The 26,646-nt window shown below is 47.4% G+C and overlaps 1 protein-coding gene across 1 annotated transcript in view; it reads right to left on the bottom strand.

The window, feature by feature from the left end:
• LOC144479380 (cation channel sperm-associated auxiliary subunit delta-like) overlaps positions 1-26,646 on the bottom strand; it is a 145,306-nt gene that overhangs the window by 32,914 nt on the left and 85,746 nt on the right. Inside the window, exon 10 of the mRNA XM_078198000.1 lies at positions 12,626-12,799. Coding sequence (XP_078054126.1) covers positions 12,626-12,799 — 174 coding nt within the window. The remainder of the gene's footprint in view (positions 1-12,625; positions 12,800-26,646) is intronic.

Here is a 26,646-nt window from a genome sequence, read left to right as displayed (position 1 = left end):
ATCATTTGGTTCTCTGGCAGTGGAGCCCTGAAATTCCAACCAAAAAACTTCAGAGTGGCTGGAATAAGCTAACTTTTTGTTCTCTCAGATCTTTTCCTTTCAATTTTGTTTTACCCGCCTGTAGAAACTCTTACTATTATTTTCATAGAATCATAGAATCCCTACAGTGCAGAAGGAGGCCATTTGGCCCATCGAATCTGCACCAACCACAATACCTACCAGGCCCTATCCCCATAACCCCACATACTTTCCCTGCTAATTTCCCTGACACTAAGGGGCAATTTAGCATGACCAATCAACCTAACCCATACATTTTTGGAGTGTGGGAGGAAACCAGAGCACCTGGAGGAAACAGATGCAGACACGGGGAGAACGTGCAAGTCTCCGCACAGACAGTGACCCGAGGCCAGAATTGAACCTGGGTCCCGGGTGCTATGAGGCAGCAGTGCTAACCACTGTGCCACCCATATTTCTATCTTGCTCTCATACTCTAATTTCTCCCTCCTTATCTTTCCATTCATTCTCAGCTGTTTTTTACATTCTTTCCAATCTTCTGACCTGTCACTATTTTTCACAGAATTGTATGTTTTTTCTTTTCAATTTGATACTCTCTTTAACATCCTTAATTAGACATGGATCGTGTCCTTCCGCAGAGTCTTTCTTTCTCACTGGAATGCAGCTTTGCTGAGTGTTATGAAATATTTCCTTAAATGTCTGCTCTACTTGAAACAACTCCTTAGAGGCCGGTGTCCCTTCATCAGATTCCCTTTATTTACAAACTCTATTCCACTCCAAGAGTGCTTCAGGTACAAAATCGGAATCAGGAGTGCCAGTGGATGTGCAGGTGAGGCTCCCTGATTGAACAGGAAATTATAACATCAATCACAGAGCTCATTCTCCAAGAGGCCAACCTCAGCCTCATTGAAGTCATTATACCCCTCCCCCGCTAGTCAGAGGAACCTTGGTGGTTTGCGCAACTCATGGCTCTCTTGCAACATTTCAGCACTGGGTTCGCATCCTCCAACTCGGCATCCGATGTGGGTGGAGTGTATCTAACAAGCGCCAGCCAGTCTCTTACGATGCAAGCACCAGAGTTCTGGTTCGCTCCCATCCTCAGGGGGCAGAGGAGTAGCCGCGGCTTCATCCGCAGTGTCTATTTTGGAATCCCGTGGTCCTAACTACAGGCGATGACGAGGCTGGGCTGGCCGGCCTGGGAGGACTCTCCTCAGTTCTCGGTCTGCTGGACATAGTTGGCTCCAGGATGAACTATGATTTAGAGGCCGCATCTGATCCAGATGTTTTTTCAGTATGGCCACACCCACACATTTTATAGGATACAGGACCCATCTTAGAATCTACCATTCCTGGTAACCATGTGAGACCATTGGCATAATCCTTTACTCAAACCTTTCCACTGGCCTCCAATTGTCTCTCCCGGCAGCTATTGTCATGGTCTTTGCATTGGGCTTCTTGTTGCTTTTCCACCTTCCCACCCCCAGGTTTGGAAAGAGCCAAATTAATCTCGTGTAGAGTTATCTGCCCATGAGCAATTCTGTGGGCGATATTCCCATAGTGGCATGGAGGTTTGTTCTATAATTGAATAACCAATGGGAGAGCTTGGTGTCCATTGATGCTGCCGTCTGTTTTTTTAAACCAGCTTTTAAAGTCTGGACCACTCTGTGAGGCCGTTTGACGATGGATGATATGGTGCGTCCTGATTTGACTTCATGAACTGGGTGAATTCCTGGCTGATAAAAGCAGGTCCATTGCCAGAGACCAGCACCTCTGGGATCATATGTGTCGAAAATGAGGCACGAAGTTTCTCTACCGTTATCATTGTGGTCACCGAATGCATCCTATGGATGTCCATCCACTTGGTGTCCACTATGACCAAGAACATCGAACCCATGAATGGGTCTGTATAATCCACATGCAGCCACGTCCATGGTCTATCCGGCCATTCCCACAGGTGTAGGGGAGTTGCTGGTGGCAAATTTTGTCCTTGCTGGCATACCTGGTACCGACCCACGAGTGCCGCTATGCCTGCGTCCATTCTATCTGCTCTTTAGCCTCTGGGACTTGTTTTCTGCCACTTACTCCATTGTGCTGCTCCTGCCGGCAGATTTCTGAGAGAGTTGCTTTCTTTACCTCTATCATTGCTTTTACATGATAAATCTTTAATTACAATGCAGGCACAGTTTGGAATTAAATCAGAATTCCAGATATTGAGGCACCTTTGTTTAACATGGAGCTAATTAAAGTTTCTCACACAGAAACACAAAAATATATTTATTTAAAGTTATACTTTATTTCTAATACCCACAAATACAAATGCAGGTTATTTAATATTACCTGTTTCCTGGCATTCTTTTTCAAATGGGTTTGACACTGATGTGATTTCCTGCTGGCATGACCCAAGACTGCAAGGCCTGATGAGATTCTGTCAATCAGCTATTCTAATGAGCATTCATGAGATACAAGTGAATGCAAATTGCATTTACACCGCCAGGCAGCAGGAGAACCAACCAGCCATTAACCCACCATTGGGAGATTGCAAACTGTTTTTTGCCGGTGTCACCTCTACAGGTAGCAGTGCACACAGCCTCCAGATAGGATGCGTAGAGGTCCACGTGTGGCATGGGTGACATATGATGGGTTCGGGAGACAGTGGAGATGTCCACCACAACAATGACTGGATTCAATATTAGTGGTGGATGCTGGACAATAACAGGCAGCAGGGTGATAAGGTGTGATTGAAATTATTAAACCAAAGTGGACCCTGTGCTCCATTCTTTGAATACCTAAGCAAACACATTGGAGACAGTCCAGAGAATGATCATTATTATTTTCTTATTCTCATTGGAGTTTCGAAGAATAAGAGACAACCTTATTGAGACGACCTTATTTTCCCACCCCCACTACGCTGGTCGAGTAGCGTAGCAGGGCGGGCAATGTCAGCGGGAGGCCAACAATGGGAATTGTGGCCAGTTGCGATCTTCCCAGGCCATTTTTTAAGACAGAGCAAGGCTGATTACAATATTCATAAGCTGATTCAAATCTCTTTAGTGAGCCCGGGACGCAGTTCTCTGGGTTCGCTTGGATTTCCGACTTCGCTGGTGGAGGTTCATACCAGCGGGGATCACAGATGGTTGCCAGCATTTAGGAACTGATATGATAGCCTCGCTGGTGGGACCAGAGGCCATCGAGAGCCTCTAGAGGTTGGGAGCAGTGGCACAGTGTCCCTTGGACAATGCCATCCTGGCACTCTGGCAGTGCCCATCGGCGATGTCCGGGGAGGGGGTTGGGGCTGGCGATATTGTGGGGGAGGGACGGGAGGGGTGGAGAATAGCAAGGTCGGGGCTAGTGATCAGGAGGCTGGTGATGTCCAAGAAAGGCATGAGAACCGAGCTCCCAGTATACTGGGAGACCGGCGCATGCCCAATGGTGCCCTTAGCAGTCTGGACCTGGCCTCCTAAGCTAGATTAGGCCCCCTCCCCCTCTACTGGCATGAATCTCCTGACGGCCTCTGTCATGCACAGAATGCTGTGAATTCATTAAACTTAGCTTGCCCAAAAAATGGGCAGGAAAACCTCACATTTTCCTGCCCTTGGGCACTTAGGAAAATTGTGCCCATGGAATTTTCAGGGTTGATGCTGAGAAATTGTTTCTCGTCGTGGGAGAGTCTAAGACCAGAGGGCATAATCTGAATAAGAGGCCGCCCATTTAGATTAGAAGGAATTTCGTTTCTTAGAGGGTAGTGAATCTGGAATTCTTTACACCGAGGGTTGTGAAGGCTGGATCGTTAAGTATGTTCAAGGCTGAGATAGACATTTTTAATCAATAAGGGAATCAAAAGTTATGGGGATAAGGCAGGAAAGTTGAGTTGAGAATTATCGTATCAGATCAGTCATGATCTTATTGAATAGCAGAGTGGGCTTGATGAGCTATATAGCCTACTTCTGCTCCTATGTCTCATGGTCTTATGGTAAAGGAACCCTCAACAGACTCTGATTATCTGGACTCTTAACGCTCACATGAATTGCCAGTCCTATCTATTTTTTTGTTTTAAGTTATTCCTAGTTAGAAAACATTTCTTTCCTATCTCCTTATGTGCTCTTATGTATGTCTGTATTGCAACAACCAACTCCCAGGTTTGAATATATATTTTTCCAGCTCTCCTCTGATTCTGTGCGACTTCACCTTTCGTACCAGTTTACCATGAGGTATCTTATCAAAGACTTTATTGAAGTCCATTTATACAACATCCACTGCTTTTCCCTCATCATCTTCGTCACTTCCTTGAAAAACTCGATTAAGTTAGTGAGGCACAACCTCCCCTTCACAAAACCATGCTATCACTAATAAGTCCATTTGTTTCCAAATGTAAGTAAATCCTGTCCCTAAGAATCTTTTCCAATAATTTCCTACCACTGACATAATGCTCACCGGTCTATAATTTCTTGGTTTATCCTGATGCCCTTCTTAAACAATGGAACAACATTGGCTATTCTCCAATCCTCTGGAACTTCACCCGTATCCAAAGAGGATACAAAGATTTCTGTCAAGGCCCCAGCAATTTCCTCACTTGCATTCCTTAGTATTCTGGGGTAGATCTCATCAGGCCCTGGGAACGTATCTACTTCAATGCTTTTTAAGACACCCAACACCTCCTCCTTTTTGATATTGACATGACCCAGAATATCTACACATCCTACCCAAGGCTCCTCATCCACCAAGTCCTTCTGTCTGGTGAATACTGAGGCAAGGTGTTCATTTAGAATTCTCACCCATTTCTTCTGGTCCCATGCATAGATTCCCTCCACTACCCTTGAGTGAACCAACCCTTTCCCTGGCTACCCTCCTGCTCTTTACATAAATAAGCCTTAGGATTTTCCTTAATCCTGTTTGCCAAGGAGTTTTCATGGCCCCTTTTAGCCCTCCTAACTCCTTTTTTAAGTTCCTTCCTATTTTCTTTATATTCTTCAAGGGCTCCATCTGTCCTAAGCCTTTTAGACATTATGAATGCTTCCCTTTTCTTTTTGACAAGGCTCATAATATCCTTGTTACCCAGGGTTCCTGATACTTGCCACACTTATCCTTCATTCTCACAGGTACATGCCGGTCCTGAATTCCATTCAACTGACATTTAAAAGACTCCCATATGTCTGATGTTGATTTATCCTCAAACAGCCTCCCCCAATCTACACTCTCCAGATCCTGCCTAATGTCATCAGCGCCACACCAGAGATTGGTGCAGAGCTGAATAAATTGTTTAAATAAGAATTTGCATTTCATTCATGGGCCCGGGACTGACAGGGGGTCGGGGGTAAATGGGGTTGCCCCCTGGACATTGCCAGCCTGGTCCCCTGGCACTGCCCAAGGGACACCTTGCATTGGGCAGTGCCAAAGGGGGTGAGGCCTATGTGGGGTGGGGATTGATGGGGGTGGGGATGTCCTGCTGCCACTCTGCAGTTGGGATTGTAGGCAGAGGGACGATGGACAGCGATTGGTGCTGGCCATCAGGGTGGGGGGCTGTTGGCCTCCCAAGAGGGTTGGGGATTGGGAGATGGGAACTGCCAGCGGGGCGGGGGCAAGATCGAGGCGGGTTGGTGGGGAGGTGGTGGGGGTGCTCGGGGCTGGCCTGGAGACGTCTGGAAGGCCAGTGATCGGGGGGTGGGGGGGATCGAAGGGGCACAGGGTCTGGCCCAGAGACGTCCGGAGGTGGGGGGTTCAGAGGGGCAGCATTGCAGGGTCACGGGGCTGGTCAGCGATTGAGCTGGCCAGCGATCGGGTGGCTGGCAGTACGGGGCTACTGTGCATGCGCCGATCTCGGTGCTGACAGATCGGCACATGCGCAGTGTCCCACTCAGCGCTATGCTGCCGGCCTCTCCAGCGGGAATAGGCCCCACCCCCTGATTTATATCGTGATTCATTGTCTTTAAAGTTTGACGTCACCGCTCTGATGCTTCCTGTGATTCTGGATGGTGTGCAATTGATTTAAATTGTTAAACTCCCAAGTTATCCATAACCTCCTGGAATAACTTTGATGTAAAATTTGATCCTTGATCTGGTTGCATTTCTGTGCATAGTTCATATCTAGTAAACAATTGAAGTGACTCCTCTACAGCTCTTTTAGCTGTAAAATTGCATAATGGAATGGCCTCTGGAAACCTAGTAGACAGATATATTAGAGGCAATAGATATTGATTCCCACTTTTCGTTTTAGGGAAGAATCCTAAACAATCAATAAAGACCCTCATAAAACGTTCCACAAATGCTGGAATGGGTTTTAAGGGTGCTGGTTTTTATCACCACTTGAGGTTTCCCTATGACCTGCCGTGTGTGACATGACCGGCAAAATGTAACCACATCTTTATGCAGTCTAGGCCAATAAAAATGTTTTTCTATTTTAGCTTAAGTTTTCCTTACTCCCAAATGATCTCCTACTGGTACTTTTCATGTGCTACCTGCATCACTTCCCAGGCCTCCATTTCCTTATTAAGACATAATGTTTAAGATAATAACATTCGGGTATGCACTCAGATTCCTCTTCCGTATGGTTTTTGATACAACTGTTTTATTTCTATATCTTTCTGTTGTAACTCTGCTGACTTTCTCGAATTAATATCCACCTCATCCTCCACCTGTTCTTGTTCTTTTCCAATCATCTGATCAAAAATTGTTTCTGATAATTGAACTTCAACTTCTTATCTTCACTCTTTGATTTTTTTCTCTTGTCTTAACCTATGACTTTGTGACTTTGTTACTACACAATCAGGAAAAATCCCAGGATATGCATCCTTTAACAACTCAGTTGTTTGATTCTCCACAGGCTTTTCAACCACAATAGGCATCACTCCCACCTGTGATCGAGCTATATCGTTACCCAAGATAAACTATGTTCCTGGACAAGGTAATTTCTCTATTACTCCTCCTCCCACTTCACCACTCTTCACTGGACTCTCCAACCTCACCTTATATAATGGAACACTACTATTCTCACCTTGAATTCCACATATCACTACCTTTTCTGGCAATACTCCTTCCAAGCTACATAACTCCTCATCTCTTACCACCAAAGATTGACTTGTCCCGTATCTCAAAATGTTTAACTTCTTTACCTACTCCGCCTGGGTAAACGTGAGTAAACTTTAGCCACATAGTAAATTCTTTAAAGATATCTGGCACCTTCTTATCAATCCACTCCTGACCAGGCTGTACATTCTTGTGGACCTCCTTCGCTTCAACTGGGCTTTCCTTTACCACTTTAACAAACCCCACTAGCTGATCCTGTTTTACCATGTTAGTCTTCCCAGTGCTTTTCTTAAATTACCAACACTGCAACTTTGCATGGCCTAATTTATTACAGTGAAAATATCTAAGGCTCTTCATTTCTCTTCTACCCTCCTGCACTTCCTTTTTTAACCTGAGGTACACTGTCTTTATTATCTCCTACAAGCTTTCCTTTACCTTTACCACCTGAGGATTTCTTTTTTCCCCAGTTTCTATCTCTCACAGGCTGAAACTCATATTGGAAACCAAATTTTGATTGATGAACTAATTCGTAATCATCTGCCATCTCTGCTGCTAACCAGTTTTAACCCTCTGCTCTTCCACATGCGTTCTCACTACATCAGGAAGTGAATTTTTTAACTCCTCCAAAATAATCTTTCTTTAAGAGCTTCAGGATCTTTAAGGCAGATCGTGCCTTACGAGCCTGGTGGAGTTCTTCGAAAATGTGAGTAAACACATTGACGAAGGGAAAGCGGTAGATGTGGTTTATATGGATTTTAGCAAGGCGTTCGATAAGGTCCCCCATGCAAGGCTTCTAGAAAAAGTGAGAGGGCATGGGATCCAAGGGGCTGCTGCCCTGTGGATCCAGAACTGGCTTGCCCAAAGGAAGCAGAGAGTGGGTATAGATGGGTCTTTTTCTAAACGGAGGTCAGTCACCAGTGGTGTGCCCCAGGGATCTGTTCTGGGACCCTTGCTGTTTGTCATTTTCATAAATGACCTGGATGAGGAAGTGGAGGGATGGGTTGGTAAGTTTGCCGACGACACGAAGGTTGGTGGGGTTGTGGATAGTCTGGAGGGATGTCAGAAGTTGCAGAGGGACATAGATATGATGCAAGACTGGGCGGAGAAGTGGCAGATGAACTTCAACCCAGATAAATGCGTAGTGGTCCATTTTGGCAGGTCAAATGGGATGAAGGAGTACAATATTAAGGGAAAGACTCTTAGTACGGTAGAGGATCAGACGGACCTTGGGGTCCGGGTCCATAGGACTCTAAAATCGGCCCCGCAGGTGGAGGAGGTGGTTAAGAAGGCATATGGTGTGCTGGCCTTTATCAATCGAGGGATTGAGTTTAGGAGTCCGGGGATAATGATGCAGCTATACAAGACCCTCGTCAGACCCCACTTGGAGTACTGTGCTCAGTTCTGGTCGCCTCATTACAGGAAGGATGTGGAAAAGATTGAAAGGGTGCAGAGGCGATTTACAAGGATGTTGCCTGGATTGAGTGGCATGCCTTATGAGGATAGGCTGAGGGAGCTCGGTCTTTTCTCCTTGGAGAGACGTAGGATGAGAGGAGACCTAATAGAGGTATATAAGATGTTGAGAGGCATAGATCGGGTGGACTTTGAGGCTTTTTCCCAGGGTGGAAATGGCTGCTACGAGAGGACACAGGTTTAAGGTGCTGGGGGGTAGGTACAGGGGAAATGTTAGGGGGAAGTTTTTCACACAGAGGGTGGTGGGCGAGTGGAATCGGCTGCCGTCAGTGGTGGTGGAGGCAAACTCAATAGGGTCTTTTAAGAGACTCCTGGATGAGTTCATGGGTCTTAATAGGATGGAGGGTTATAGGTAGGCCTAAAAGGTAGGGATATGTTCGGCACAACTTGTGGTGCCGAAGAGCCTGTTTTGTGCTGTAGTTTTTCTATGTTTCTATGTTTCATACATCTGGTCTATTTTCAAAGCCCTTATCCATCTATCAAAATTACTCTGTTTGATCCTTTTGGATTCGATATGCGTTTGACCAGGTTCTTTCCTTAAATTTCTAAACTGTTGTCTGTAGGCTTCTGGCACTAGTTCATATGCACTTAAGATGGATTTTTTCACTTGATCGTAATTCCCAGTTACCACCTCTGATAGTGAAGCAAACACCTCACTAGCTGTACCTACCAACTTTGTTTGAATCAATAATATCCACATGGTCGGTGGCCATTTCATTTGTTTAGCCACTTTCTCAAATGAAATGAAAAGGGCTTCTACATCCTTCTCATCAAACCTTGGCAATGCTTGGACATATTTAAATAACTCCCCATCAGTCCTTTGACTACAATGCTGTTGCTCTTTCTCACTGTCCTCATTGCTACTCTCAATCTGGACTTTTCCCTTTACCTTTCCCAATTTAAACTGATGTTCACTTTTTTATTATTGGTTTCTGAAGTTCAAATTCTTGTTTTCATTTTCTTCAACTAGGGCTATCCTTTCTTTTTCTTTTTGTTCTGCTCGGGCTATCCTTTCCCTTTCTTTTTCCCTGATCTGTAATTCAAGCAGTTAAATTTCTTTTTCTTGTTGCAATTCAAACTGTTTCAATTCTTTTTCATATTCAAGCCGTTTAATTTGTAATTGAATTCTAGCCATTTCCAATGATTCTGACTGTGTTCCTGGCTATTTTAAATGCGGAGCTATCATCACAATGATCTCCCTCTTCATTATGCGATCAGGTAATGTCAACTGCAACAGAATCACAGAATACTACAGGGCAGAAGAGGCCCTTCGGCCCATCGAGTCTGCACCAACGCACAAAAAGCCCTGACCTGCCCACCTAATCCCACTTGCCAGCACTTGGCCCATCATCATTCATTTTTGCGAATTCCAAAAGCTTTGTTTTAGTCACTTTTTGAAAACCACCCTGCGTGACTTCTTCCCAAAACACCAAAGAGAAAGAAAGACTCTGGTTACTAGCTAGCAAAGCACCAACAGCAAGATTTTCACTCCAGGAAGTCAAGAAGCCTTGCTTCCAGCTGGCCAGCAGAATTTACAATACCAGGGAGAGAGAGAGAGAAACACTGCTTTTCAGTCTGATGTCCAAATACCTTCTAAACTAAAACTGAAAGTAAATTCTTGGATTCCTCTGTGGAGGAGCCACCTGACTTTTACTTGTCAATCAATCTTCCCACAACACTTCACTAAACAAAACCTCATTTAAACCATTTAAGCAGCAATAAAAAGACATCTAAGCAGGCAGCTGGTGCCACAGTAAAAGCAAAAGGCCTGCTTACAAAATGCAGAGTACATGATTTTTAAAAAATACATTTCTTAAAGGCACGCTAGCGTCACAGAACATTCAAAACTGGCGACCCAGTTCACGTGAGGAACTTCAGAGACTTTCTCAGCTGGGTTCCTGGGATCATAACGGGGAAAACGGGGCCCTTATCTTATAAAGTAAAAGTGCAGGTCAAAGTTGTGAAGAAGCACCTGGACCACCTCAGGAGTAAGGAGTGCAGGCCCATGCAGGCCTCATTACCAGCCATGGAGATGCCTGTGCCAGCAATGGGGCATGATCTGAAGCTGACCCAACGCCTGCCCCTCTGGATAATGAGGACACAGATTCTGAGATTAAAGCAAAGGAAGCGAATGCCCCAACTGAAGCAGAGCCCCAGGAACAATCTATGTCTGTGGTTTAATGATGTTCACTCTGAAAACGAAGGTTTCCAATTCAGTTCACACAACTAGGTTCGGTCCCTCTTTCGATCTACCACAAATGGATCGCCAAGCGGTGGAAAAGACCTTCTCACCGCAGGGGTGCTGGGGGGGAAATGGATTTAAGGGGGGAGGAATGTTATGATAGCCACGGAGGATACGGGGATAGTCAACAGATCTCCCCATGGGCCTCATGGAATAAGAATTCCCCTATTGAGCATGCAGAGGCTCGCCCAATGGGAAAGGAGCAGCAGGAGTTTAAAACCAGCTGTCTCTACCCAGACTGGGCACTGTAGATCTTGGGACTTTGACTTGTGTATTGTAGCCGCTGAAGTGGTGTTTTATTCAATGTGTAACTAAGGAGTGTTACATGACAAATAATATTGACAAAGAATAAACATACAAGTGTAACAGATGTTGCAAAGAAATGTTAAAATGGGAATATTAATTTTTCAATTTTTAAAGTATATATATTTTAAAATGAACTGTTGCAATACACTTATCAATTATAATAAATAGTGAATAATTAAAATGAGCTACATTTTAATCATATTGGTGGAGCTAATAGGCTAGCACAAGCTTCCAATTAACAAGGGATACCAATTTGAATAATCACATATTTCAACTTTCTTTCCTGAAACTGCCATGAAAATACCTGGGCCGCGATTCTCCCAAAAGCGCTGAATTGGCAGGAAAACTGTTCTAGATCCCGACTGTTTTGTCAGTTCAGCTTCTCCCCTGAATCTTGCACTTTGTGCACTGCAGAGGTCCCAATCATGAATCTCATTAAAAACCCAGGAGGGCAGGGCCTATTCACACCAGAGTCTGATAGTTCTGGAACTCTGCGCACGTGCAGTGGCCCCAATCTGTCAGACTCCCTGTTTGCTGGCCAGCTTGACCACTGGCCAGCCCGGGACCCCCGCAGTGCTGCGCCTCCAGCCTCCCGCCATAGCCCGATCGCGGCCCCCACAACAATTCCTGGGCCAGCCCTGACCCCCAACCCCGGAGCGCCCCGATGTCCAGCCCACCCCCCCCCAACAAAGGCGACCCCCCCATCCCCCTCACCCCGGCAGACACCCTCCCCCAGTAGACCACCCCCCCACCCAGCCCAGCCAAATCACTGGCCTCCCTCCATCCCAGATCAATCCCAATGCAGAGTGGCAGTGGGACCCCCCCCACCGATTGCCCCTAGGCCCCATCCCCTTGGCACTGCCCAATGCCTGATGGGCAGTGCCAAGGTGCCCACTGGACAAGGGCACTTTGCCCCTTGGTCAGTACCAGGGGACACAGGCTGGCACTGCCAGGGGGCACATGTCCAGAGGGCACCACCCCCTGCCACCCAACTCCCTGAGGGGCCCCGATTGCCCCCCCCTTCATTCTGCGTGGTCTCCTGCTAGTTTCCCCGAACATGGGGATCTACTCTAAACCCCACCAGAATGAAGTACTCCTGGCGGGGTGGGAGATTCAATTGGGACCAGTAAGTTCCCGATAATTACACTCAAACTACATTTAAAACATATTAAAAACAGATTTGAATTACTTACCTACCTTCCCACTGGTTTCCAGTGTGGTCTAGCCTGTGACTAGCTCTGGGAGATGCACATGCGTTCCCGGCGCATGCGCAAGTCCCGGAACAAGGCCGGTGACGCGCATATCCCACCCCGGCCCGCCAGAAAAGTTGCGAGTCGCGATGGGAGAATCGCGGCCCTGGTTTCACTATCTCTGTACAGCAAATTGATATATATATCTCTCTCTCTCTCTCTTCAAAATTATTCAAAAACTAAGTTGATGAAAAACACAAAGAACTGTCTAACGATCCCCATTGGACATTGTCCAAGGTCCCTTCTGATTTTTGTCTCCATGATTCTATGTGAAGCATAACAAACACTTTTAAAGTTGCAAGAACAACAAACTAGGACTTACCATACATGCTTGCAGAGGCACTGTCAAGTTGTTAATAGCATGGCTGATTTGAATAGTACAGTGCAAGAAGTCAGTGGTGCCATCAAAGTAACCACTTCTGGTGTTAAGTATGACGAGATCTCCATTTTTGTCAAACATTAGCAATCCATCAATTGAAGGTGTTACTTTTTTAATCTATATCAATCAAACCATTGTTAAAAATTACAGGTTGTGCAACAAAAAATATTAATTACAGATAATGCAACTAAGAGATGGAAAAAGTATTTATCCTTCATGTGTTTTTTAAAAAAAATCACTGAAATTCTCAATGATCAGAATTCGAGAAAAATACTTTTGTAATATTCGTTTTGCAAGCGAAAAATACATAACTGATGTTTTTAGGGCCTGTCAGGGAAATGAGGAATTACAATACTTTTCTTTTGGTAATAACTGTCGTATTTCTTGTATATTGGAAAACAGGCTGGCGGGGGTGTAATTGGATAAGGAGACAGACCTCAAGGGTCTAACTATCAGTAAGAAGTGGTTTTGATATATTAATAAACAGAGGGAAGCAGGAGGAACTTAAATAAGAATTTACATAAGGCATAAAAGAAGTAATTTTGAAGTTGGTTAAGTTCAAAGGGCCACAAATACAACTTGTCAAAAGGGAACTTCTGACTACATGAAACAATAGACAGTGGAGAGATCAAAGGGAAGGGAACTTGTGTGAGGGAGAGCTGCTTAGATCTCCCAAAAGACAGTATGGGAGCTGGTCAGCTCTCCCAGAATACAGTGTGAAAGCTGGTAATATCTCCAAGCAGATAGTGTGGTGCCTGGTAAAGCTAAAATACACACCATGGATAAGGCCCGGGGAACCAGTTTGCTGTGACTTTCAAAAATCACCCTAAGAGCACAGGACACTGTGTGGTAAAGTTAACCGAATTCTATTGATTTAAAAATCTATAAGGACTGTTGCCATCAGAAAAGGGAAGATTAGTTAAGTTTAAGTTAAGAACATTTTGGAACTGTTTTAAAGTACAGTCAACTGTGTGAAGCTATTATTGTATAAGTACTGTTTTTGTTTTATTTTAATAAATATTTACTTTAAAATACAGCAATTGGCCAGGTACATAATTTCATTGAAACTTAGAAAATAGGAGCGGGAGTAGGCCATTTAGTCCTTCAAGCCTGCTCCACCATTCAAAATGATCATGAGAAATCCTCCATCTCAAAGCCATACTTCCACACATTCCCCATAACCCTTGACACCTTTAGAGTCTAGAAATTTAGAAGGTGGCATGGTGGCACAGTGGTTAGCACTGCTGCCTCTAAGCGCCAGCGACCCGGGTTCAATTCCCGCCTCGAGTCACTGTGTGGGGAGTTGGCACATTCTCCATGTCTGCGTGGGCTTCCTCCGGGTGCTCCGGTTTCCTCCCACAGTCCAAAGATGTGCAGTTTAGATGAATTGGCCATGTTAAATTCTTTCTCAGTATACCCGAATAGGCGCTAGAGTATGGCGACTAGGGAATTTATACAGTAATTTCATTGCAGTGTGAATGTAAGCCTACTTGTGACTAATAAATAAACTTTATTTCCATCTTACATATATTCAGCAACTTGGTCTTCACAGCCTTCTGTGGCAGAGAATTCCATAGGGTCACCACCCTCTGAGTGAAGAAGTTTCTCCTCATCTCAGTCCTAAATGGCTTATTTATATCCTGACACTGTGAACCCCCTATTCTAGACACCCAAGCCCGAGGAAATAATGCCCCTGTATCCAGTTTATCCAGCCCTGTCAGAATTTAATGCGTTTCAATTTGATCCCATTTTTCTAAATTTCAGTGAATACAGGGCCCAGTTGATCCAATCTCTCCGCATATGGCAATCTGACCATCCCAAGAATCTACCTTTGAACCTTTGCTGCACTTCCTCCATAGCAAGTACATTCTTTCATAGATAAGACGACAGAACTGCACACAATACTCCAGATATGCAAGTGTTCTGGGGAATGAAGCCGGACAGGTGGTTGAGGTGATGGTGGGGAGCATTTTAGTGACAGCGATCACAACACGGTACAATTTAATATAAAAGAAAAATACTGCAGTGTTGTGGGGGCGGGGAAATGTCTGTGAGGGCCACGGGGAGGCATTATCCGGCCTGGGAGGAATGTGGCAGGGGAGCAGCATTCTATCATTTTTTTTCTGAGCATACGCGGTTGGAGGAGCTGATCGGAGCTGCAGGGTTTCGGGTGCGTTAAGCCGTGCTCACAGGATTGCGCAGCGCGATTCAGACTCACTGATATTTTTGCAGGCAAAATGCGTATGGGAGCACTTCAGAACGGGTCTAAAAGTCAGATCTGAGACACTCCCAGTTTCAAGTCCGTCCAGCACTCAGAATCAAAATGGTAAAATAGGGTCCGTTGGCTCTTTTCTCTCTCCACAGATGCTGTCAGACCTGCTGAGATTTTCCAGCATTTTCTGTGTATGGTTCAATTTAAGCTTCTTATGGACAAGAAAATAGACAAGCTGGGAAAAAAAAGTTTTGGATTGGGGGAAGAGTGGTATTTGTGTAAAATAAGACAGCATCTGGCCAAGGTAGGCTGGGAACAGCCACTAATGGGAAAATCTACAGAATAGCAGCGGGGGGCATTCAAAAAGGAAATGGAGAGGGTGCAAGCCCAGCATGTTCCCTCTAGTGTGATAGGTAGGAATAACAAGCCCAGAGAACAATGGACGACCAGAGAGATATTCAGGAAACAAACAGAAAGAAAAGTAAGGCTTTTAAAAAGGACAAGGGGAGCAAATCACTGGGGGCCTTAGTGAGGTATATAAAAAGTGCAGGGCGGAGCTTAAGAAAGCTATTAGGAAAGCAAAGAAGGGATATGAGAAAGCTGTTGCTGTTAAAAGTAGGCAAAATCCCAAGATATTCTGTAAGTATATCAATGGAAAGAGGATAACCAGGGAAAGAGTAGGGCCCATTAGGGACCAAGTATTAATCTGTGGTGGAGCCAGAGGACATTGGTAGAGTGTTGAATGAATACTTCACATCCATCTTCACCCAAGAGAATGAGGATGATGGCATGGAATTCAGGGAGAACGATTGCGAGGTTCTTGAGCAAATTGACATAGGGAAGGATGATAAAAGTGGATAAATCTCCAGATCCAGATGAATTGTGCCCTAGGCTGCTGTAGGAGGCAAGGGAGGATATTGCAGGGCTCTGACCCAAATTTCCAATTGCTCTCTTGCCACGGGAGTGGTGCCAGATGACTGGAGAACAGCTAATGTGGTTCCGCTATTTAAGAAGGGTTGTAGAGATAAACCAAGGAACTGCAGATCAGTGAGTCTCGCGTCAGTGACAGGGAAACTATTGGAGAAACCTCTAAAAGGAGAGCATCTATCTCCACTTGGAGAGACAAAGCTTGATCAGGAATAGTCAGCATGGCTTCATCAGAAGGAGGTCATGCCGAACAAATCTGATTGAATTTTTTGAGGAGGTGACCAGGTATGTAGACGAAGGTAGTGCAGTTGATGTACTTTATATGGATTTCAGCGAAGACTTTGACAAGGTCCCATTAGGAGATTTGTAAAGAAGGTGAGTTCACATGGGATACAGGGTAGTTTGATAAAGTGGATTGAAAATTGGCTCAGTTGTAGGAGACAGAGGGTGATGACAGAAGGCTACTTTAGTGACTGGAAGGCAGTGTCCAGTGGCGTATCACAAGGATCTGTGTTGGGCCCCCTATTATTCGTTATTTATATAAATGACATAGATGACTATGTAGGGGGTAGGATTAGTAAGTATGAGGATGACACAAAGATTGGCTGGGTGGTTAACAGTGAGGTGGAATGTCTTGGGCTACAAGAAGATATAGGCTGAATGGTCAAATGGGCAGATAAATTGCAGAAGGAATTTAACCTTGAAAAGTTTGTGGTACACTTGGAAGAAATAATTTGACAAGGAAGTACTCAATGAATGGCAGGACACTAGTTATTCTGTGGAACAAAGGGACCATGGCATGTTTGTCCACAGATCTCTGAAGGCGGAAGGGCATGTTAGTAAGGTTGTGAAAAAGGCATATGGAATGCTTGCCTTCATCAATCGAGGCATAGATTACAAAAGTAGGGAAGTCATGTTGGAGTTGTACAGAACTTTGGTGAGGCCACAGCTAGAGTACTGTGTGCAATTCTAGTCACCACATTATAGGAAGGATGTGATTGCACTGGAGGGAGTGCAGAGGAGATTCACCAGGATGCTGCCTGGGATGGAACATTTAAGTTATGAAGAGAGGTTGGGTAGGCTTGAATTGTTTTAATTGGAGCAGAGAAGACTAAGGGGTCGCCTGATTGAGGTGTCCAAGATTATAAGGGGCATGGACAGAGTGGATAAGGAACAGCTGTTTCCCTCAGTTGAAGGGTCAGTCACGAGGGGACATAGGTTCAAGGTGAGGGGCAGGAGGTTTAGGGGGCTGTGGGGTAAACTTTTTTACCCAGAGGGTGGTGATGGTCTGGAATGCGCTGCCTGAGAGGATGGTAGAGGTGGGTTGCCTCACATCCTTTAAAAAGTATCTGGATGAGCACTTGGCATATCATAACATTCAGGGCTATGGGCCAAGTGTTGGCAGTTGGGATTAGGTGGGAGTTTGGGTGTTTCTAATGTGTCAGTGCGGACTTAATGGGCCGAAGGGCCTCTTCCGCGCTGAATGATTCTATGATTCGAGGTATGGTTTCACAAAGTACCTGTACAGCTGCAGTAAGACATCCCTGCACCTGTACTCAAGTCTTCCTGCAATATAGGCCATACAATTTGCCTTCCTAACTGCTTGCGGTGGTACAGTGGTTAGCACTGCTGTCTCACAGCGCCAGGGATCTGGGTTCAATTCTGGCCTTGGGTGACTGAGGAGTTTGCACATTCTCCCCGTGTATGCGTGGGTTTCCTTCGGGTGCTCCAGTTTCCTCCCACAGTCCAAAAGTGTGCAGGTTAGGTTGATTGGCCATGCTAATTTGACCCGTGTCAAGGCATTAGCAGGGTAAATATGTGGGGTTACGGGAATAGGGCCTGGGTGGGATTGTGGTTGGTGCAGACTCGATGGGCCAAATGACCTCCTTCTGTACTGTAGAGATTCTATGATGAAAACCTCCTCATAACATACAAATTGCAAAATGCATTTTGGCAGCCGTTTCAAGTTTCCCTTTGAGATTTGGGCAGCTCGGCATTTACTATTAGCCGTGCCTTAACAGGGACAGAAGCATATTAGCTGGAAGTTATGGCCCATGTGGAAATTGAAGACCAATTGAAAACCAAAGGGGCAATTTACAGCATATGTTTGCTCCAAGTGTAAACAGTGACATGGGTGCAAAATTTCACGAGAGTTGGGAAACGAGGTTCTCACCGGCATGGCCTCGATTCCTGATTTTCTCCACTCCTCACCGTTGACATGGCGAGTTTCCAAACCTTAAAATGAGTTTTTCATGAATTTGCATGTTATAAAAGGCCTCCCGCCACATGATCCCCCCTCACAGAATATTAACGTCGAGGTTTACAACAGCTTATGAAGACGGGAAACAGTCAAGGGGATCCTGCCCGGGATGCCAAGGTAAGTATAGCTCTAGGGAGAGCAAGATATGTCCCTGGCACAGGCAGTGCCAATCTGTAAATGCAAAACTATGCCAGGGGCAGTGACTGGGGGGTTCCCAATATCTATGCTTTGGGGAGGGGGAGGAGTACTGAGGTTTTTGAAAGGGGAGATTCTGGCAGTGAGGGGGAGAGCGCCCGCGATACTGCCCCGGTGGTTGTAGGGATAGGGGAGAGCTCCAAATAAATTTACGGTGGGGGTGGAGTGCCACTGATAATTGTGCAGTGGGGTGGGGGGGGGAGGGGAGCAACCCCAAAACCTGTGATGGGGAGGAGGGGGAGAAACCCCCGATACGTTTGTGGTGATGTTTTGGGGGCGGGGAGGAGGAGTTTCTCCTCTGTGCTGATCGGGGCGCCCTTTAAAGATGGTGCCCCAATCTCTGCGGAGCTGGCCTTACCAGCCCTATCAGGTCCCGCTCCACCAGACTGATGGTGCAAACCACACCCCCAGATTTTTTTTTGAGAATGACTCAAGATCTGGTCTGAAAACTCAGCAATGCATCTGGAGAGGTACATGCTAGTTTTCAGTCAGAGTTTGAGACTCTGATACATTGGGCAGAATTTTACTGCTTCACCCCTTGCATGAGAGCTGAGAAATCAGGATCATGCCCGATTTCTCAGCTCTCATGATTTTACGGAAATGGGCGAGAGGCTGAAAAATTTATTCAAATTTATTGAAATCTTAATGTACATGTGTTTAGTGAGCCCGGCGCTCAGTCGTCTGGGCTCACTTGCCTTTATGGCCTCGCCAGGAGAGGTTCTCTCTGGCGAGGAAAACACCTGCTCCTCATGAACAGGGAACAGTCGTGTTGGTGGAACCTGAGGCCATTGAGGCCCCCCCCAAGGAGGCTGAGGGCAAGGCCCCTGGGGCAGTGCCAGTCTGACACCTAGGTAATGCTAACAGGGCACCAGGGCAATGCCCACTGGGCACCTTGGCAATGCCCACCGAGCCATGCCAGGGGTGGGACCTAAAGGGACGACCTAAAGGGTGGGATGGGGGCCCACTGCCACTCTGCAGGCAATTGGGTTGGGGGGGGAAGAGAGGGTGACCCAATCAGTCTGGGCAACGAGGGGTGGCATCGCAGACAGTGTGGGGCTCACCTCAGCGATTTTGGGGGAGGTTGGCTGTGTTGAGGCTGCTTGCAGCAGCAGGGGCCTGACAACTCGCTCTCTGTTATACCCCAGGTGTTGGAATTGCACATGTGCAGCATCAGAGGTCTGTACATGTGCAATAGCTCCCTCTGCAGGCTGGCTGGTGAATTAAGCCCAGTCCACTGCCTGCAGCATTTAGAAACAGATAGTCCATATTTTCAATGACTAAGTGCATAAGATTGGGCATGAAAACTCGCCCAAAAAAACTCTCCCATTTTCACGCCAGCTAGACACTTCGGGCGGGATATTACGAGAGTTTTTCTAAGTGTAAGGCAGGCATGGAACTGGGGCAGTTCCAGATCCATTTTTTGGGTGCGTTTTCAGGTCCAATCTTATGCACTCTGTCCCTCGTTTTGGGCGAGTCCATTTCTCGCTACAGAAGGCAGTGGGCGGGGATTAACCCACCTGAAAACCTGCAGCTCCAATCGGAGCCTCAAACTGCACATGTGCAAAGAAAAAACTAAAATAAAGCAGCTCCCCTGCCAGATCCCTCCCAGGCAAGATACACACAAACATTGGACCTCCCCAACATTACTGACACGCTTCCACCCCCACCCTGGACCGACTTGCACATGGCCCCCATCATCCCCTGGCCCCAATGGCTGTTTGACATGACCTTCTCTCCCTCTCTCTCCCCTGATGTGGAGATGCCGGCGTTGCACTGGGGTAGGCACAGTAAGAAGTCTTACAGCACCAGATTAAAGTCCAACAGGTTTATTTGGTAGCACGAGCTTTCGGAGTGCTGTCCCTTCATCAGTGACTCACCTAATTCAGGGGCAACGCTCTGAAAGCTCGCGCTACCAAATAAACCTGTTGGACTTTAACCTGGTGTTGTGAGACTTCTTACTGTCTCTCTCCCCGGCCCCCAATCATCTTGGAAGCACAAATTCACCCCCCTCTCCCATCAGCACACCTGCAAGTGCTCACTTGGCTTCCCCTCAATGGTAACAAGCAAACTGCATTTAACTTGCTGAAATGCTCCCCCAAACCGCATGCAGCCAATCTGCTCTTACAAGGGACAGCTCCATAAAAACCCCAAGGATGGACAAACAGGCAGGCAGTGCAGGAAGAAATGGCATGCAGAAAGCCAGCTCTCAGGTTTTCTGAATCTGACCTAGCCAGGTTGCTGAAGGCAGTGGAGGCAAGACGGGACACCCTCCTTCCCTCAGCGGGACATTGTTTTTCCGTTGCTTCCCCTGGGACAGTCTGAGAGGCAGTAGCTGAATCTATGACTGCCATGGCACTGGCCAGGAAAACCGCCAAGGAGTGCTGCAAGAAAATAAATGATCTCATCCAGGCAGCAAGGGCGAGTGTTTAACCCCATCTTGCATCTTCCTCCAAATCACCCCCCGATCCCCCCACCCCCAACATCCTGCATGCTTCGAGCCCCTGACTCCCAAGCACCTCCCTCCTCAGCACCCCCCCCCTCCCACCCCCCCACCCCAAGAGTATCACAGCGCTTGCCCTCAGTGCCACCCGATACCCTGCAGGAATCGTGCCTTCAGATTTTTCATGGCTCCTTCTGTCCCCACAGGAGAAAAACGCCCATAATCAATTGGGAGAGGATGAAGACAGGGGGTGGTGAGCCTGACAAATGAGTCCTCACCCCTCTTGAAGAGTGGACACTGGAGCTTGTGGGAGAGGAGGACATCTGGGCCATCAGCGATAGCATGGTTGGGCTGGAGTATAGAAGTGAGCACCAGTCACTCTCCATTCAATGGAGAAATCTCAAGTTGCATGCAGCCCAGATTCCTCTCCCTCCCTTGCATTTAACCTTGTGTCCTGTGTTGCAGGAAGGGACCCCGACGCGCCTGGGCCATCTGGCGTCTCGGTCCCTACTGCTGTTCCCACCATTCTGCCTCTGACAGCTCGGAAGACTCCTCGGAGGAAGCCGATGAAGGGACCTCTGAGAGCGGCACCAGTTTGGTGTGAGCTTCCAGCTCGTAAATCACCATCCTAGAGACTCTCACATCGGTGGATTAAGTTAATGACGAGGCATCTGGGTCACTCTCTGGTGCGCACAACACATCTGCTGATGTACATCAGGTGGAGAAGGGAACGTCCGAGGCATCTGGCATGTGGGGGCCTGCTGGAAGTGAGGACTCAGCTGGTCTGAGGCTACATGCTGGACCTCTGCGATCACTTCTCCCTCAGCTGCTGGAGATGCAGAAACAGAGCCAGGGAATGCAGGAGAGGCTCACGGCAATACTGGACTGACTGCGAGGCTGTTGGGAGGAGTCCCAAAGCTTTCAGGCAGACCAGCTCTTGCCTGTTTTGCATGGTTCTCAGGCCAACATTGCAAGGGTCGTGTCTGTGGTGGCGAGCCTGGGGCAGGGAATCTTCACCATGAATGGCAGGGTCCAAGTGATGGCCGAGTCATAGCAGGCCATAGCGGAGTCCCAGAGGGCTACGGCTGAGTCACAGCAGGCCACAGCTGAGGGCCACAACAGGCTTCTCCAGATTCTGCGGCCCATGGCTGAGAGGCTCAAGAATTTGCAGGAGACCCAGTGGACAGCGCTGAGACACAGCAGGCTATGGCAGCAGCCTTTGAGAACGTGGCCCAGTCACAGAGGGCCATGGCTAAGGGACTGCAGAGTGTGGCCCTGTCTCAGAGGACACTTGCTGCTGCCATTGACAGGTGACCCCCAACTCAGAGCACCATCGCAGAGGGCTCAGCCACCATGCCCAGAACACAAGTGGTCCACCAGGACTGGCAGGGCCAGGTGATTCCGGAGCTTCTGGAGCTCACTGCAGAAGGACCGGCATCCCATGGAGTGACCCAGGGGCCCACGGGAATCTCAAAAGAGAAGAAACGGCTGCAGTCCATGCCGGGGCATTCCACGCAGGAGACAGCGGCTGCGGTGACACCTTCTGACTCCACCTTTCCTGACACCAGGACAACAGGATGAAGAGGGTGTCATGGAAACATCCCAGACATCTGGGAGCCAGCCAGGGCCCTCAAGGTCCAGGTCCTCCAAGAACATGCAGGGTGCATGTGGACAGCTGGCCACCTTCACTTCCGATGTACATCCTGGGGAGACATCAAGATATCGTGGTAGGCCACGTAAAGTTAGGAAGTTGTAGTGGCACTAAGATTGCAAGGTGAAGGGCAGCACTAGATAGATAGAATAGTTATGCACTTTAAAGTCTCATATTCACATATATGCACGTTATTACTTGTTAGGACAATTTTATTGGCACCAATAAATGTCATTTCACCACCACCGGTGACAAATGTGTCTCAGACTTGTCTCCAACAGGAGCATCATTACCCCAGAGAAGCCCCCAAATGCTCTGTCGCTGAGACAATGTAGGCACTCAAAGAAATTACTGGCTATGGTGGGTGGCATGCATTGGCAGCAACTGATACCATCTGCCATGGCATCCCCAAAACCCACGACAGATTCCCTTCCCTCCCCCACCCCACATGGCCTGTGGCCCTGCATGGGGGTTTAGTGATCCCTTACACACTAGCAGGGTGTGGGCCCAGGTGCCAGTGTGCATAGGGAGCAAAGATAGGAGTCAGACTACTTTGCACAAGGGCATCATCACAATGGTGCATAGCAAGTCTTCATAACCTTCCTGCCACAGAAAACCACTAACACTGCGTATCCAGGCCCACCACTCTGGTGTTACAATGTTGCAGGAGATTGTAAGACTCCGTGGTGGGGGAATGAAACCAACGTGTGGCAACACAGGCTCCTAGTAGCCAAACCGCATGTTGATCAGGGCCTCCCTCGCTGCCCTTGCATGCCTGATCCTTGCTGCCGCCAGCCCTCCAGCGCTTGGGTGGTGTTGCTCTTTGTTGTCTTCCTCATTCTCTTCCTCCTCCTGCTTCCTCTCCAGCAACACCCGGCTGGTCAGCCTCCACGTCCTCTTCCTCCAAAATTTCTCCTCGCTGCTGTGCCAGGTTGTGTGGGACGCAGCACACCACCACAATGCCCGACGATATCAGGGGTCTATATTGGAGGGTCCCTCCAAAGCAGTCCAGGCACCTGAACGGCATTTTGAGGAGCCCGATGCACCGCTCCATTATTTTATGGGTGGTAAAGTGGGCCTTATTATATCGGGTCTCTGCATCAGTCTCAGGCCTCTGCGCAGGTGTCATTTTCCAATTCTGAAGGAGGGTATTCCATGTCTCCAATAGGCCATCCCTGCACCCTGGACTCCTCCCTAAAGACCTCCGGAATTTCGAGCTCCTTCAGGTGAACATCAACTGCACATTTATTGAATGGAATCCTTTTCTATTCACAAATCTTGCTGGATTCTTGACTGGGGCCTTTAGTGTGACGTGGGTGCAGTCTATCGCCCCCTGCACATTTGGCATCCTCGTAATGGCTGCGAATCCTGCAGGCCAGCTGGGCCTGGTCCAGATCAAATTTGATATATTGTCCAGCCTGGGCGTACAAGGCTACCGTGACCTCCTTCACACACTGGTGATGCCACAAAGGTCTCCACTGGTGGTCTGGAAGGACCCAGTGGCATAAAAGTTTAAGGCGGTCGTCAGTTTCACAGCCACCGGGAGTGGGTGCCCCCGTGCCGGGAGGTGCCAGGTTCTGCAATGAATGGCACAGGTGTTGCACTCTCTCCTTTCCACGCCGGAGCATTCGATGTCCAACAACTGCTCGAAGGACACTCGTGTGCGGAACTGCCGGCGTCTCCGCTCCCTCCTTCTCCTGCGCCCCCACTCCCTCAGGGCAACTGGCAGCCACTTCCTGCTTCTGGTGCCTGACTGCCTCTCCTGCTGCAAGTGGTTAGGCCTGGGCCTTCTCTGCCCGCAATTCATCCTCCTGCATTTCTCCTCAGCTCCAGCAGCAACCAAAAGAACAGCAAATTCAATTGGTTTCATCACAAAAGTAATCTCATCAATCTGGATGGGGGAAGGGGGAAATTAGGAGAAAGGGAGAGGTTAAAGAATGCTGCTTGCCCCCAGGCCAGCAACACACACACACCCCACCCACAGCCCCCTAGCAACACACACTATCCATAACCCCCACAGGTTTCAGAATGGTAACACGGCCCCCCATCCTCCTCCCACTCACAGGCAGAGACCCAAAACCCGTGCAGTAGTGGCCACAGACAGTGCTGCTTTAAAAGCCCTGAGACTGCATTACTGTCAGTTTTCAGCAAACCCCCACCTGCAGCTGTGCTTCCAGCTGTGTGCACTAGGACCATGAGTGATCCCTAAGATCCAAGGTCAGCACTCTGTCCTGGGTACGTGCTGAAAGTCCGAGGTTGGACCCCATGAGCAACAAGAGTCCCCCAAATCCCCACACCCTTACAACCCTCCCACGACACGAAACGCAACACGGCTGCCACGAAATAGCCCCTGAGCAGCATGGGGCAGTTTGAATGCAGAAACTTACCTCCTTGCTTGCCCACACTAATTTAGCGCCAGAGTTTGACTTATATAGAGGTGTTTTCCAGATTGATCCAGTTGCAATGAGCGAGGTGGTAAAGGCAGGCAAGCTGGGATGATTGGGCGTGAAGGTCTGTTAATGACATTGTGATGAATGCAAAAACATGTAAATTGACATCTCACCCAATGTGAGCAGGCTCCCAATTGTGCCGATTTTCTTACTGTGGTGAAGTAGCAACAGCTGCCAAAACAGGCGCCATTCCTGCTAGATGCTTCACATCCGATTTTATGACATTTTTGTGCCCAAAAACAGGTGTAATAAAATCCCTCCCTTAGAATCAATCTCATAAAATTCCACCCATTGTGTGAAAATTCCACCCATAGGAGAACCACAAATATATGTTGCTCATAGTTCAGGAGCTAAACAATAGATTAAAAACAAAACATCAAAAGCGGCTACCAGTGTGCATACTTGGAGCAACCAAAATAGCACAGTCACCTGCAAGGCTATGGACCATGTGTTGGAAAAAGAGATCAGTGCAGACACAATAGGCTGAATGGCCTCTTTCAGCACCAAAACTTTTCTAAGGTTCTAATAGGCTGCTAAATATAGGAAAACAGGGGCTCAATTTTGCACTCACCTGTTGGTGGATTTGAAAGCGGGTGGTTTTTCTGCCATCCACCTACCCAACCCAACCTGTCTCACTTGGGGAGCTCATCCATCCTTCGGCCTATTGAGGCCCTCAAGTTGCCAATTAATGGTTACTGAAGAGTATCATCCTGTTGCTACCAGTATTCTACCCATGGCATAGGGGGCCCACAGCATACAGAAAGGATGCGCAGACTTTAGTGACTGGAAATAGTGAAGAACCAGGAGGCACAGATGGGCCAGTGAGCCGAACATACCAAACTTAGGGCATTTCAGAAGGGAGAGTTAGTACTTGCCAGAAACTATGTTTCAGAGAAGTGAATTCCGGCTGCGATTGTAGCCAAGACTGGTCCGGCGGCCCCGCATCAAGGGGTGGGGTCCCCATCTACCATTGCGGAGGCGTTCCAGAGAGTGTCAGTGGAGGTACCAGGAGAAGAAGGCATTGAATCAATAGTTCCCCTCTACAGAAGAAACTGGGGGAGCGGTATTGTCAACCAGTGATGTGCAGGAAGAAGGGTCACCGATAGTGGCTGCGTCAAGACCACGATTGCTGGAGAGGAACATAAGACCGGTTCCAGTTTCCAGGAAACTCCACAAGATCGTCATTCCCTCTAACAGATTGATCATGTCAATGTAGGATGGACGTATGGCTGGGAACTAATGAATGGACAAAATCATATTATAAATATACTGTGAGCTCTTGAGATTGTCTAGTTTGTGGTCTCCAAAGTGAGGCTATTCAAAGAAGATTGCTTGTTGAACATGCTTTGACTTTAAAGACAGCAACAGAAATCGCAGTGTCAATGGAACTGGCTGCAAAAGAGGCTTTCACAATTCGGTGCAGGAATGAAGATCCACAAGTTGGGAAGCCATAAGAATTCAAAACAGCAACAAGCATATCACAAGTGGTGTTCCTCAGGGATCAGTGCTGGGACCTTTGCTGTTTGTATATATAATATATATATGATATAAATGATTTGGAGGAAAACGTAACTGGATTGATTAGTAAGTTTGAGGACGACACAAAGGTCGGTGGATTTGCAGATAGCGATGAGGACCATTAGAGGATACAGCAGGATATAGATCGGTTGGAGACTTGGGTGGAGAGATGGCAGATGGAGTTTAATCCAGACAAATGTGAGGTAATGCATTTTGGAAGGTCTAATACAAATAGGAAACATACAGTAAATGGCAGAATCCTTAAGAGTATTGATAGGCAAAGGGATCTGGGTGTACAGGTACACAGGTCA

Source organism: Mustelus asterias, chromosome 26 (genome assembly GCF_964213995.1).
Source record: "Mustelus asterias chromosome 26, sMusAst1.hap1.1, whole genome shotgun sequence".
In the NCBI taxonomy this organism is placed as follows: domain Eukaryota; kingdom Metazoa; phylum Chordata; class Chondrichthyes; order Carcharhiniformes; family Triakidae; genus Mustelus; species Mustelus asterias.
The sequence above is the reverse complement of the archived record's forward strand: the minus strand, read 5'-3'. Positions and strand labels throughout refer to the sequence as shown.